This window comes from Helianthus annuus, chromosome 17, assembly GCF_002127325.2.
Source record: "Helianthus annuus cultivar XRQ/B chromosome 17, HanXRQr2.0-SUNRISE, whole genome shotgun sequence".
Lineage (NCBI taxonomy): Eukaryota > Viridiplantae > Streptophyta > Magnoliopsida > Asterales > Asteraceae > Helianthus > Helianthus annuus.
In genome coordinates this window covers 79656049-79670065 of record NC_035449.2, presented here as the reverse complement: position 1 = coordinate 79670065, position 14017 = coordinate 79656049, and the positions used below count along the sequence as shown (strand labels likewise).

At 38.3% G+C, this 14017-nt stretch overlaps 1 protein-coding gene across 1 annotated transcript; it reads left to right on the top strand.

The window, feature by feature from the left end:
• Positions 1-5469: 5469 nt before the first annotated feature.
• LOC110921247 lies at positions 5470-8992 on the top strand. The gene is made up of 4 exons (XM_022165535.2): positions 5470-6476; positions 7173-7706; positions 7958-8135; positions 8751-8992. Exons 1-3 carry the CDS (start codon positions 5700-5702, stop codon positions 8066-8068), a joined length of 1422 nt encoding a protein of 473 aa, XP_022021227.1. The 5' UTR covers positions 5470-5699; the 3' UTR covers positions 8069-8135; positions 8751-8992.
• Positions 8993-14017: the final 5025 nt, after the last annotated feature.

Sequence of the window (14017 nt, the reverse complement as noted above, 5' to 3'; positions counted from 1 at the left end):
GCCGATTGGGGAATCTGAACTGTTTTGTTATTGGGCTGCTTATGTCATTGGGCCGGGTATTGTTGGACTTAGACAGTTGGGTTCTCACATGCTATGTCTTATCTGCTTACGTGCGTACATGTTTGCCATGACTATACGTGATTACTATATACGTGCTATATACAAACCTGACTCGTATAATAACCCTGATAGGACGTGAGTGACCATTTACTTGCTACTTATATTCCTTGTGTATCTGCCGAGCAAACCAAGGTGAGTTCACACAGCCAATGCATGGGATTCCCGGGTTGGGAATTGGGTTGGTTATGTTGGATATGGAATGATTACTCGTACTTACGCATATACCAGACTATAGACCATCGTCCTCAGGTTAGTCAGGACACGTTACGTAAAGCCTACGTAACCCAGTATACTTGCCATATGTCTCCCGGGTCGGGAGGACACGTTACGTAAAGCCTACGTAACCCAATACCATCGACTGGCTTCCAGGTCGGAAGGCCACGCTGCGTAAAGCCTACGTAGCCCCCACGCGTACCACTGTCCTCGGGGAAGGGCACGTCACGTAAAGCCTACGTGACCCTGTACGTTTTCCTGTTCTCGGTAAAGAAGAACACATGGTCGGAAGTTAGTCTAGTAAGTACCGTTAATGAGAAGCCCTCATTAGCCAGGATGAACATGGGAAACCCCCACCTTTAGTACACACTAGTATGGGAAGCCCCCACTAGCTATACTTATGCATGTTATGAACTTACTTTCTGTGAACTCGCTCAACTAGTTTGTTGATTATTTGCTGCATGCCTTGCAGGACCTTAGGTATACTTGGGAGCTTGCACAGGGAAGGAGCAGGTCGTTGTGGGCAGATGGATCGTTAATGATGTCGAACTCATAACTCGTTTTGAATTTACGTTACTATGCTTCTGCTACTTAAAACAGTATTTGGTTTTGAAACATCAATCATGTCATGGTGACTTACGTTAATTACTTTTATTATTATTAAATGCTATGTTTGATATGATTGATGGCTTGATCCTGGTCAGTCACGCTCCCAAGCGGTGGTATTCCGCGGGTGGATTTTGGGGGTGTGACAACAATTACTTGCATGGATTACAGTGGTAATCATGTATTGCGAACTGTCTCGGACAGTCAACCCGAAGTCGTTGGTATCGATGGTCCCATGTTGATAATTTACATGCATCGTTTGCCCTTGTGTACGTGCTTGGTTATGCGTAAACTTTTCGAACTTTATATGCTATATCAAACTTGTGTACTCACCTTTACATTATATGTATTGACTTTTATTTTAACGTATGTGACAGGTGTTTAAGCTACTAGCGTGCTAGGGAAGCGAGGCAATAATAAGCTTCTAGGAGCCTGTGACCTTAGGACAGTGTCCACATACCTGCTCCAGGGCCATAATTATCTGTAGATCTTGCACTGGCACCTGTAGTCAGTAAGATCTACAGATAGCCGTCTAGAAGTCTTAAAACAATATTTAAATTCGGTCTGTAATAATTAAGAACTTGAGTTGTCGGAACAGTTCCCATATTGTTTAGTTGATTTCTATGATAACTTGTTATTATTTGGGACACGGTATGGGACGTGTTATATAACTGAATTGTATGATAGTTGTTGTGGAAACTTCTGAACAATCTGTTTCGCTTAGTGCCGCGCCCCGATGATTCCGCCATCGGTTGGGGTGTGACACCCAGAACACGCGTCGTACAAGCCCGCAAAGCGCGCAGGGTACAACCCAAAGGCAGAACACGATTATACCTTTAGCTATCGTCCGGACGACATGGCTGAAGATTCGAAATTCATCAGGGAGATTGCCACAGCCGCTATAGACAAAACCAAGCTGCCGCACAACGTTGGCAAATACAATGGACTGACAGATCCAGATGATCACCTCCAGGTCTTCAAAGGCGCAGGAGCAACAGGTGGGTGGAACCTACCAACTTGGGGCCACCTGTTCGCACAAACGTTTGTGAGCGCAGCGCGCGTCTGGTTCGACAGCTTATTAGCAGGAAAAATCAAATCATGGGTTGACTTCAGAGAGAAGTTCCTGGCACACTTCTCTCAACAGCGGAGGCACGCCAGAGACCCAACAGATTGTCTAAACGTATGGCGTCGAGACCACGAAAGCGTGGAAGATTTTATCACAAGATATAACAAAGAATGTTTGGAGATTGGAGATGTGGGAGAAAAAATGATGCGCGCACACTTCATGAGGGCAGTTAAGTGCGATGATCTGATCAAGCGCGTGAAAGGAAGAGACGGAGGACCCAAAGATTGGGAAACTTTCATTGAGGCCGCCAAAACAATAGCACAGACAGACAAACAGTTGACCGGTGATGACCACCGTCAACGCGCACATAACTCTAATGACCGACACGGCAGGAAAGGCAGAGGCCAGCCATGGAGGTCTTCCAGTCATAGAGAAAGAAGCCCACCAAGAGAAGATGCGCGACACACAATCAATCAGATAGCACACAGAAAAGAAGTAAAGAGAGAAAACAGAGAGAAACAGTGGACGCCATTAACCAAGACCCCTTCGGAGGTCTTGGCCACTGAAAATCACCAATTTAAACCACCCCTACAGATGCGCAACAAAAGGGGTTAAGACCCCAATCTCTACTGTGAATTCCATAAGGATACGAGTCACCTAACTGACGACTGTTTTAGCCTGAAGCAAGAAATTGAAAGGGCCCTAAGGGATGGAAAGCTCACTCACCTGGTCAAAGGCGGAAAGCGCGATTACCGCCAAATCCAAAGAAGAGACGAAGGGCCAGATAATAAAAAACTCAGGAAGCTGGAAACCCACATGGTGCAAGGAGGTCCACGAAGACCAAAGAAAAATTACAACAAGCGCACACAGGATGATTCGTGGCGCGAAAAGCAAGTCATCTTCCCAGTTGTCAGGGGAGGCCCAAGGGAAAAACGACCAATAGTTATCCCAGGAGTGATTGGTCATTATCAGACAGACTACATCTTCATCGATCCGGGGAGCACCGCGGATATCATATACGAACAATGCTTCAATCAATTCGACCAGGAGGACAAAGCGCGCTTGGAGCCAGTAGACTACCCACTAACTGGTTTCTGCAACGAGGCCGTCTTTCCCCTGTGACAGATATCATTCCCGGTGTTACTCTCGGACGGACGAAATTCAAGAACAGAAGAAGTCACTTTCATGGTGCTGCCTGCACACTCAAGACATGACATCCTCCTAGGAAGAGAATCACAGGGAGACTTCAGTATGATTTGCTCTACACCACATTCGGCCGTCGGATTCCCAATGGAAACAGGCATCGCACTGATATACGCAAGCAAGGAAGTCTTAGCAACAGATGAAATGAGGCCTACAAAAGCAAGTAAACCAGCGCCGCGCGCAGAAGCAGAAAAATGGGTGTTGAATAGCGCTCACCCAGAACAAACAGTTACCCTGGGACCAACGATATCCGATCTAACACGCGCAGCACTCAAGAAGTTGTTACACGAGAATATGGACGTGTTCGCCTAGACACCAGCTGACATGGTTGGCGTTCCACGGCACATTGCAGAGCACCGTCTAAACGTCTCAGAGGACGCAAAGCCGGTGGTACACGCCAAACGCCACCTGGGCGATATAAAGCATGACGCCATGAAAGAGCAAGTACTAGAACTACTGAATGCAGGCATCATCAGAGAAGTCAGATACCAAACAGGGTGGCAAGCCCAGTGATGGTAAAGAAACCAAACGGCAGCTGGAGAATGTGTGTCGACTACAAAGACCTAAACAAGGCCTTCCCACGCGACTGCTACGCCTTACCAGACATAGACGGAAAAATCGATTCTCTGGCAACATTCAGATGGAAATGCTTTCTTGATTGCTACAAGGGGTATCACCAAGTTCAAATGGCCGTCCAAGATGAAGATAAGACGGCATTCCGCACGCCGACAGGGCTGTATTGTTACACCAAGATGCCTTTCGGCTTGAAGAATGCGGGCGCAACCTACCAAAGATTGATGAACGAAACATTCAGTGACGCCATCGGCAAGTACATAGAAGTGTACATGGATGATCTGGTGATTATGAGCAAAGAAGAAGGCACGATGCTGGCCAACATCCAAAAGACCTTCAACACGCTACGCAGCATAAGTATCAAGCTGAACCCAGAAAAGTGCTCATTTGGAATGGAAGAAGGAAAGTTCCTAGGCTTCATCGTCACAAAAGATGGTTTTAAGGTGAATCCGGAAAAAGTCCAAGCCATAGAAAGGATGCCTTCACCATCGAACATCAAAGACATGCAAAAATTAGCAGGACGACTAGCCGCGCTCAATCGTTTCCTAGCTAATCATGCCGCAAAATCTTTTCCGTTCATCAAAACCTTGCGCAATTGTATGAAGAAAAGCCAGTTCCAGTGGACTCCGGAAGCAGAGAATGCGTTCCGCGAGATGAAAGATTGCCTCATCAAACTGCCACCCCTAACCGCACCAAACAAGGGAGAACCTTTGGTACTTTACCTTTCAGATTCCGATTTGACCTGACCCGTTTTGACCTGCACCTATTGAACATGTTTCTTAAAGTTGTTTGTTTTAAACCGAACCCGCTTTTAACTTGTATATACAACATGACCCGTGCATTTTACCACTCATATTATAGCCAAATTAAATTATCTATTTTAATAACACAATATTTTCTTAGATTGATACAAAAAAGACCAAAACAAAATTTATCTATTTAAACTAGGATTGTTCATGAGCCGAGCCGAACTGAGCGGACTTTTGCTCGTGCTTGGCTCATTTACAACCGATCATATTCGAGCGTGCAATTTTTCGAGCGAGGGCGAGCGGGAAGCGAGCAACAAGTGATTCGGACAGTTATAGATTTAGAATGTTTCCTTCGATGTCTCCGCTATCGGGTCACGTCTAAGGTCCAACTGTCCGAGGATGACACTAAGACTGAGATCAGACCGTTCGAGGATGAGACTTTGGTTGAGGCAGGTAAGACGATGAATATGCAACAAAGAACAATTATCGCATTGTGACGTATGGTGAGAGCTAGAGATGATTGACCTGTCATTGATGAGAGAAAGAAGTCAAAGACTGTCGTGTCACGACTTAGAGTTTTAGTTTTAAATTTAGTGTTATATTTTTATTGGTTTGATTAGGCTAGTATGTATAAATATAATTGTATATTTGCATAACGTGGGCCAAATATAATAGAGCGATATGTATAAAATATGAATTAATCCGAGTCGAACCGAGCCGAGCGGACCTTTGCTCATGTTTGGCTTATTTGCAAAGCAAACTAAATCAAGCGATCATATCCGAGCATTTTCTGAGTGAGCGACGAGCGATTTGGAACCCTAATTTAAACAACCTATAAAAATAGTATATAGAAAACTTAAACATATATTTCGTAATTTTTACAAATTCAAACTTCTCTTTCGGTTCACTTTCAAACCATCATGGAAATAAACACACTTCGCATTCAATAAACACACTTCGCATTCAATAAAAGTTGTTATTTTTTAAAAAATTGGTTGGTTTATTGCCACATGTAAGTTTCTTGTGAAATGAATCATGCAATAACCTTTTAACACATAGAAGCAAAGCCACACTTGTACTCTCCTACAAATGAACCTATTTCACGCATCACTCACTTGTACATTCCACTCCACCACCACCACCACCACCGCTCACCGTCACCGGAAAAAATGGCCATTTTCAGAATCGTACCGTCAAACATCAAAGACATATGCTTAATCATCTCCAGTTTCTCCATCTTCTACCTCCTCTCTCATCCTCTCACCTCACCAATTCCCTCAACAACCTCCCTCATCACCGTCGTACAACCACCTCCAACCACCACCACAGTTCGCCACCTCTTATTCTCCATCGCATCCTCATCCAAATCCTACACAAATCGGAAACCCTACCTTCGCCTCTGGTACAAACCTAACGTCACTAACGCACTCGTCTTCCTCGACCGTCCGGTCACCGCTTCCGCCGACGATTCCGACCTTCCGCCGGTCATTATCTCCGCCGACACGTCACGATTTCCGTACACTTTTCCGAAAGGTCTTCGATCCGCGATTCGTGTTGCACGAATCGTAAAAGAAGCAGTTGAATCAGTAACGGAATCTGTTACAGGATCGAACGGTGTGGATGAGATCCGGTGGTACGTGTTTGGTGATGATGATACGGTTTTTTTTACGGAGAATTTGGCTAGGGTTTTGAATAAGTATGATTGTGATAAGTGGTGGTATATTGGAAGTAGATCGGAGAGTTATGATCAGAATATGCAGCATTCGTTTAATATGGCGTTTGGTGGTGGTGGATTTGCGGTTAGTAGATCGTTGGCTAGGGTTTTGGCTAGGGTTTTGGATTCGTGTTTGATGAGGTATCCGCATGTGTATGGAAGTGATTCTAGGGTTTATTCTTGTTTGGCGGAGCTTGGTGTTGAGTTAACCACTGAACCAGGGTTTCATCAGGTGAAAATTTGTTTGTTTTTGAGTTTTGACTTTTTTTAGAGTCAAAGGGGAAATCATCTGAGTTTGTTGCTGTGTCTTCTGGTTACTACATTTATGCAATTAAAGTGTTTTAGAAGGGTGTCGATACGGGTCGTTTGACTTTGCCGGTGGTCATCACTTATTTATTCGTCAGTCAAAAAAATCACTTAACCAATTCGACATCATTCCATATGCCAGTTTCTCGCTTTATCATACGCCCGTTTGACCTTATGACCCTACGACCCGTATGACTCGTCACTAGCGTCTCGGTAGCTTTTCTCCTCGAACTGCAGTGTCAAAACTGTATACTAGGTCACATGTTACATCTACCTGTCGTATGATATAGACCGAAAAAAGGTTTAACGGGCTGTGTGACTTTGTCATTGGTCACAACAGTCATTTCTTTGTGAGTCAAAAAATCATGTAGGCCTTATGATTTTGCCCTCATATGACCCATATGAGCATTTTTCGTCTTGTCATACGACCCGTTTGACCACTTTTTGCACCCGTCAAACCCATGTGACCATATGACCTGTATGACACGTCATTGGTGTCTGGAATGTGTGTATGTGGTGTTTGTATAGTAGTGCCCTTTATAAGTACATGATTTGATTTATTATCTTTGATTTATTTTATAATTTAGACGAACTTTTAAGTAAATGTTTCTTTGCATAGCAGGTTGATGTTCGAGGGGACTTATTCGGGATCCTTGCAGCACATCCATTATCACCGTTGCTATCACTTCACCATTTCGACATCATAGATCCAATCTTTCCGGGTTTGACCAAGCCCGAATCAGTCAAACATCTTTTTAAAGCTGTAAACCACGACCCCCCTCGGATCCTCCAGCAAGCGGTCTGCTATGATTCCTCCAAATCGATCACAGTATCAGTTTCATGGGGTTATGTGGTTCAAGTGTTTGAAGGCAATCAGTTACTTCCCAATCTGATTCGGGTGCAGAAAACGTTTACCTCATGGAGGAGAAGAGAGACCTTTTTTTCGAAGCTTCATATGTTCGATATGCGGGATTACAGTAAAGATCCGTGTAAAAGCCCGGATCTGTTCTTTTTTGAAGGCATTGCTCCAGAAGAGAAGATGTGTCATACTTTTTATAACAGAAAAAAGTCGATGAATTGCTCGAGAAGCGACGGGATACGGAATTTAATCGATATCAAAGTTTTCTCCAGAAAGATTGATGCTGATACCCAACAAGTATGTATATAGTTTTTTCTTCTTTGATTTTGATTAGATGTCTCCTAATGGCTAATTTACTTATATAGTTTTTTCTTCAATGATTTTGTTTGATCTATTTAGTGTGATATTTTATCTCTAAACGGGTCAAACGAATAAAGCCGTTCCTATTCATTTAAGAATGGTCTATTTAGTAGATATTTAACCTCTAGGGCTCTAAGGGGTCAAACTTACAATGAAAATTGTGTTGACTTGATTTTATCTTTGTGCAGATGAGTTCACCACGTCGTGAATGCTGTGAAATCCTACAACCTTACAATGAAACCATGGTTATTGCTTTGAGGCGTTGTGAAACGGATGAATTGATTGCAATGGACCCGTAGGATTTACCGACGACGTATGGAGAACTTGATGACACAGCAGGCTCTCGATCTGTATCAAAACACTGAGGTAATTCATTCAGATAATAAAACATTTTCTAACCTTAATGTAATATTTGACTGTTTTTTCTGGGAATACAATCAAAGCTACATTAAGTTATACAGCAAATGTTTACAAACCAACTTATTGACGATGATTATCATAAAACTGACATCAAATTTGAATTTGGTAAGTGCTAGTTTGACTTCAGAAAGTCAAAATTGATATTTTAGTAACTTGTGGAGTTGGGGATGTAGGTAGGGGTCCATTTTTACACGACACGAGAAGAAGACACTAACCTATCAAGAAATTGACGGGTTGGGTTTAGTCCAAACGGTCCAGATAAATTTTGGGCGCTTAACCCGCTTAATTTTTTTTATAATTTTCTGAAAAAATGTGTATCATACTATTATGTCATAACTCATAACTTAAACTGGGGTTTTATTGTTTAAACGTAATTGTTTTACACACATTCGTAGTTTTTTTTTTAATTAAATTATTATATTTTAGAGTATTAATATATGATATTAAAAACAAAACTGGCCGCGGTCAAGTTCATGTGTATGGGACAATTTTTGTGTTCGTGTCAGGTTTGACCAGCCAAAGAGTATTTTTTGTGATAAATTCACATCTGTTTTGTTTCAGGATCATGATGTATGACACGCCTGCTCAAGAATGCCGGATGAATATTAGACATGTAAAGGCGAGTGTAGAGCAGTCGTTAACAAATGTAGGATTTCTCCGGTTCATAATCCTTCCCCATTCGAAAGACGAGAAACTCATATTGTAGTTTATTTTTTCTAAAACATTACACGATATTAATTGTACGTATATATTATTTGCTGAAAACGGTGTTAATATTATTTGAAACCTTGGTCTTTCTCGCTTATTAAGCTTGATTGCCAATTTCGACCGTATCACAACCATTTGATCCAGGGGCGGACCCTATGTATACCGAGCCGTAGCACGGGCTACGGCTCAACTTTTATCCGTAGTGTAAAATTTTATTTTATTTTTTTAGTTTTTATACCAAGCATACCCTTGAACAACTACGAGGACACCCCTAAAATAAGTCTGTAAGCCCAAATCAATTGAAAATAATAAGCCCAAATCCCAATTGCCCAATATGTTAGCCCAAATCAATTGAAGATTGTAAATAATAAGCCCAATTTCCCAATATGTTAGCCCAAAATAATAAAAGATTGTAAATAATTGCCCTGAAGTTTTAATTCACGGGCACGGCACAACTACAAGGATACCAATTAATTGAAAATAATAAACCCAAATCCCAATTGCCCATTTCGTCACATTATAAGCAATGATGATAAATTTGCAAACTTGAATGGAATAAGTGATCTTGCGCGTGTTATGGTTAAAACGGGAATACATAGTTCTTGTCCTTCAGTTTATCGGGTAGTGAAGCTAGCTTTGCTTTTCCGGTTGCAACCATAACCGTTGAAAGATGTTTTTCGAAATTGAAGCTTGTCAAGACGGATTTACGCAATTGAATGTGCCCGAAATTTTTAAAAACAATGCTATGTTTGTGCGGTCGAAAAGGATTTTTACGTGAAGTAAAAGACGACGATGTGATGGAACGATTTCAAGCTATGAAAAAAAGAAGAGGACAAATCTATTAGGTATTTGTTTTACTTTATTTATTTATTGTCGTTTTTTTAGTATTGTACGATTGCGCGGTGAAAATTTTTTTTAGGATACCCCTAAGTTAATGTTCTAGTTCCGCCACTGATTTGATCATCCACAGGAAGATAAGAACAATCAAATAGCTGTGGTTTGATAAACTTTAAAAGGAGTAAAAAGTAAAGTTTCACAATGTTTTTGTTCGGACTTTCGAAGAACTCCTTAAATTTATAATATTTAAATTTAAAAATATAATATTTAGAAATGTGTTTACAAATTAACTCAACAATAAAAGACTCGAGGCTTTTCTAATCTCTAATAAAATGTATTATTTTTTTAGAACATCTTTTTACTGAATTATGATGTAATCGTATACTTTCAAAAGTTTGAAAGAAAATGACTTTATCTATAAAATTGTTTATAGGTTTATAATTACATAATAGGTCAATTTGGGTCCTAATCAAGGGTTAAGATGGACCACTAAAACTAAACTAGTTAACTAAAACACGTTTAAATGGACAAGTTCCACCCACTATCATAACATGTCGCCACTATATACCATTCATTTCCACTACCATCACCGCCACTAGTGTGTCTCCCACAACCACCTCCGCTTCCCCATCGCTACTACCACCACCGTCGACATCTCCACTACCAGCGTCACCTCAACTGCCATCAGCAGCCACCATCACCGATCACCACTAACCGCAAAAAAGAGTAAAACTTATTTTTGAGATATAAATAAGTGTTTGGATTGTTTTTTTAACATATGCTCAATAACAAATTTTAATTGAAATTCAAACTTAATTTAAGATGTAAATAAAATCTGATGTTTCATTATATAAGAATAAATTATTATTATTATTATTATTATTATTATTATACTAAATTGCATAAATCAACCTTTATATTATACCTAAACTGCACTTCATACATTTCACTATGAAATCTGTAAAACCCAACCTTTATGTTCATGTTTTGTAATGTTCTATAACCTTTACAACTAACGTCGTCCAAAAACTCAGTTAAGTTACCTCACATGCTTTGCATGTGAGGGTACTATGGTCTTTGATTACATAAAGATTTATTTGTGCAAAAAGATTATTTATAACATAAAGGTTGATTTTTACAAAAAAAAATGTTCTTATATATATAGTAAAATATTTTTTGCAAAAAACATTATTATTTGTTAATAACTATATATGTGTGTGTATATATATATATATATATATATATATAATTAGTTTTAAATTTATTTTATAAAGATTTTGATTTTAATATTTTTATAAAGTAAATAATAATGACAAGATAAATTACTTTTTATATAAAGTATAAATAAAACACAAATTCTTTTAAAATAAAGTTATTGTAATATCCGGATTATTTTTAAAATTATAACGGATGTTTTAAAACTACTCAAACTAAAAGGTATTTTTATGTATATGTAAGTATGTGTTTATAAAAAGAAAATATTAGACAAATTTATATCGATAATAGAAACTACTAAATTAATTTGAGAGTTAATTACATAGTCAGTCCCTGTGGTTTGCACAAAATAACATACTTAGGTACTAATAGTTTAAAATCACCTTCTAGGGTATTAACTTTTCATTTTGTAACGTTTGGAGGTATTAACTTCTAGGGTATTAACATAGTTAGTCCCTGTGGTTTGCACAAAATAACATACTTAGGTACTAATAGATTGTGATTTTAAACCTACAAATAACGTTAATAACCCCAAACGTTACAAAATGAAAAGTTAATACCCTAGAATGTGATTTTAAACTATTAGTACCTAAGTATGTTACTTTGTGCAAACCACAAGGACTAACTATGTAATTAACTCAAAAATCTTAATTTGACGTTTAGAAAATCGTTAATAAACTCCAGTAAACAAATTCTAAATTTATAATATGTAAATAATACAAATGCAATATTAAAAATATATACGCAGTCTAAGACATTCTATTATTTCCTATTGCATTTGTATCAGTATTATTTATATATTATATATCTAGAATTTGTTTACTAAAGTTTATTAAAAAAAAATAAACGTCAAATTAATTTATTAGTTTCTTTTATCGATATAAGTTTGTCTAATATTTTGATTTTATAAACACATACTTACATATACATAAAAATACCTTTTAGTTTGAGTAGTTTTAAAACATCCGTTATAATATATATAATTATAAAAATATTCTGGATATTACAATAACTTTATTTTGAAAGAATTTGTGTTTTAGTTGTACTTTATATAAAAGTAATTTATCTTGTCATTATAATTTACTTTATAAAAATATTAAAAACATAATTTTATAAAAGAGTAAATTACAAGTTTTGTCCTTTATGTTTGGACCAAATTGCAGGCGGTGTCCTTTACCTTTAAATTTGACGAGTTTTGTCCTTAATGTTTCAAAATCCTGCACGTTATGTCCTTTAGCCCTAATTCAGTCAGACTTTTTTGTTAAATATTGTCATGTGACATGCACATGAGGGCATCTTGGTCTTTTTACATATTTATTTTAAAAACCCATATTAATAATTAAAACAAAATTAATTACATATTATATATTATATATCTAAAAACTCTCTCTCTTTAAATCTCACACAATCTCTCTCTACACACTCTCTCTCTCTCTCTCTAGAGCCAACTCCCACCCCCATCTCCATTGCAATGCTGTACTGCACACATCGTAAAAATCCATGAGAATGATGCAAATTTGTATAACAAAGCTGTAAAGGTATTTGACCAATTTTAAGTTTTTAACCCCACCTGCCACCATCTACCCCCATACTAGCACCACCAATTTCAAACAACATGCTTCACAAAAAAGCATTAGCCGCAACCAGAACAACTCTTCCAGTTTCAAAATCCCCAAAATTACAGAAAATCCCCAAAACGGATGCGGCGGCGATGATGACTAGAAGGAGGATTTGTCAGCCATTAGATCTGTGAATCGAAGATCTAGTGATTTGTTAATGAAATTTGTTGAAATTGAAGGTGTGAGATGCTTTCTTAACATCCGGTGACTCAAGACCTTCCGACGAAACTTCGATGAGACCCAAACAAACTGATCCTACCGATCTGGATTTTGTGACCCAAACATACGGCTGCCATTGTTACCCTGGTTTGGTAGTTCGTGAAGGTTGTGGTTCAGTGTGATGGTGTTCCGGTGGTGGCGTGGTTCCGTATAGAAAGAAAAGAGTGAGAGATTAGAGAGAGAGGGATAGTTTTTTTATTTTGATCTCTTTAATAAATTGATGGTGTTTTTTTCATAGTTCAAGGAAGATGATGATGATAAAGAAAGAGTGGTACAGATTAGAGAGAGATATTATAATTGTTTTTTTTAAGTTTTTTTTATAAATAGTCCCTGATTAATAATTTTTTTACAAAATAGCCCCTGAGAAGGTGAAATGACAAGAGTGCCCTCATGTGCAAGGCACATGACCATATTAAACTAAAAAATCTAACTGAGTTAGGGTTAAAGGACATAACGTGCAGAATTTTGAAACGTTAAGGACAAAACTCGTCAAATTTAAAGACAAAGGACAACGCCTGCAATTTGGTCCAAACATAAAGGACAAAACTTGTAATTTACTCTTTATAAAATAAATTTAAATCTATTTTCATATATGTTTATATATATATAAATATATAACTATTAACAAATAATAATGTTTTTGCAAAAAAAAAGTATTTTACTATATATATAATAACATTTTGCACAAATAAACTGTCACGACCCCCGACCCCATCCTGGCCGGAATCGGAAGCCGCGAGCAGTCAAGTGGTACCGGTGATTATTTTGAAAAAACATTGCAGCGGAAATTTCACCAGGACCGTGAGTGAGGAAAAATATCAGAGTTTAGAAACACCGGATTTTATTTAAATAGATGGAATAAATTCCATGTTTTACAAAGGTAGCTTTTAATACGGGATAAACCCAAAAACAATATTTCTTAAGTTGATTTAATTAATAAAATAAGCCACTTCTTGAAGTCCTTCAGTGCCGGATCCAATTCTTACTCCAATCTACTGTAATTACCTGAAACGCGTTTTAAAAAGGTTTTGTCAGCGGGAAATACTGAGTGAGTTCATTCAGGTTTTATACAAAACAGATTTGTTATAATTTACAGTATTAAGAGCGATTACAATGTTTCTGATATCAACCAACTACCAACAGTATTTGTCACTCGACTCGTTTCGGTGACTGTGGTCATATCACTGTTGGGTCCGTTCACCCACAAGTGACGTCAATCACTATTAGGTC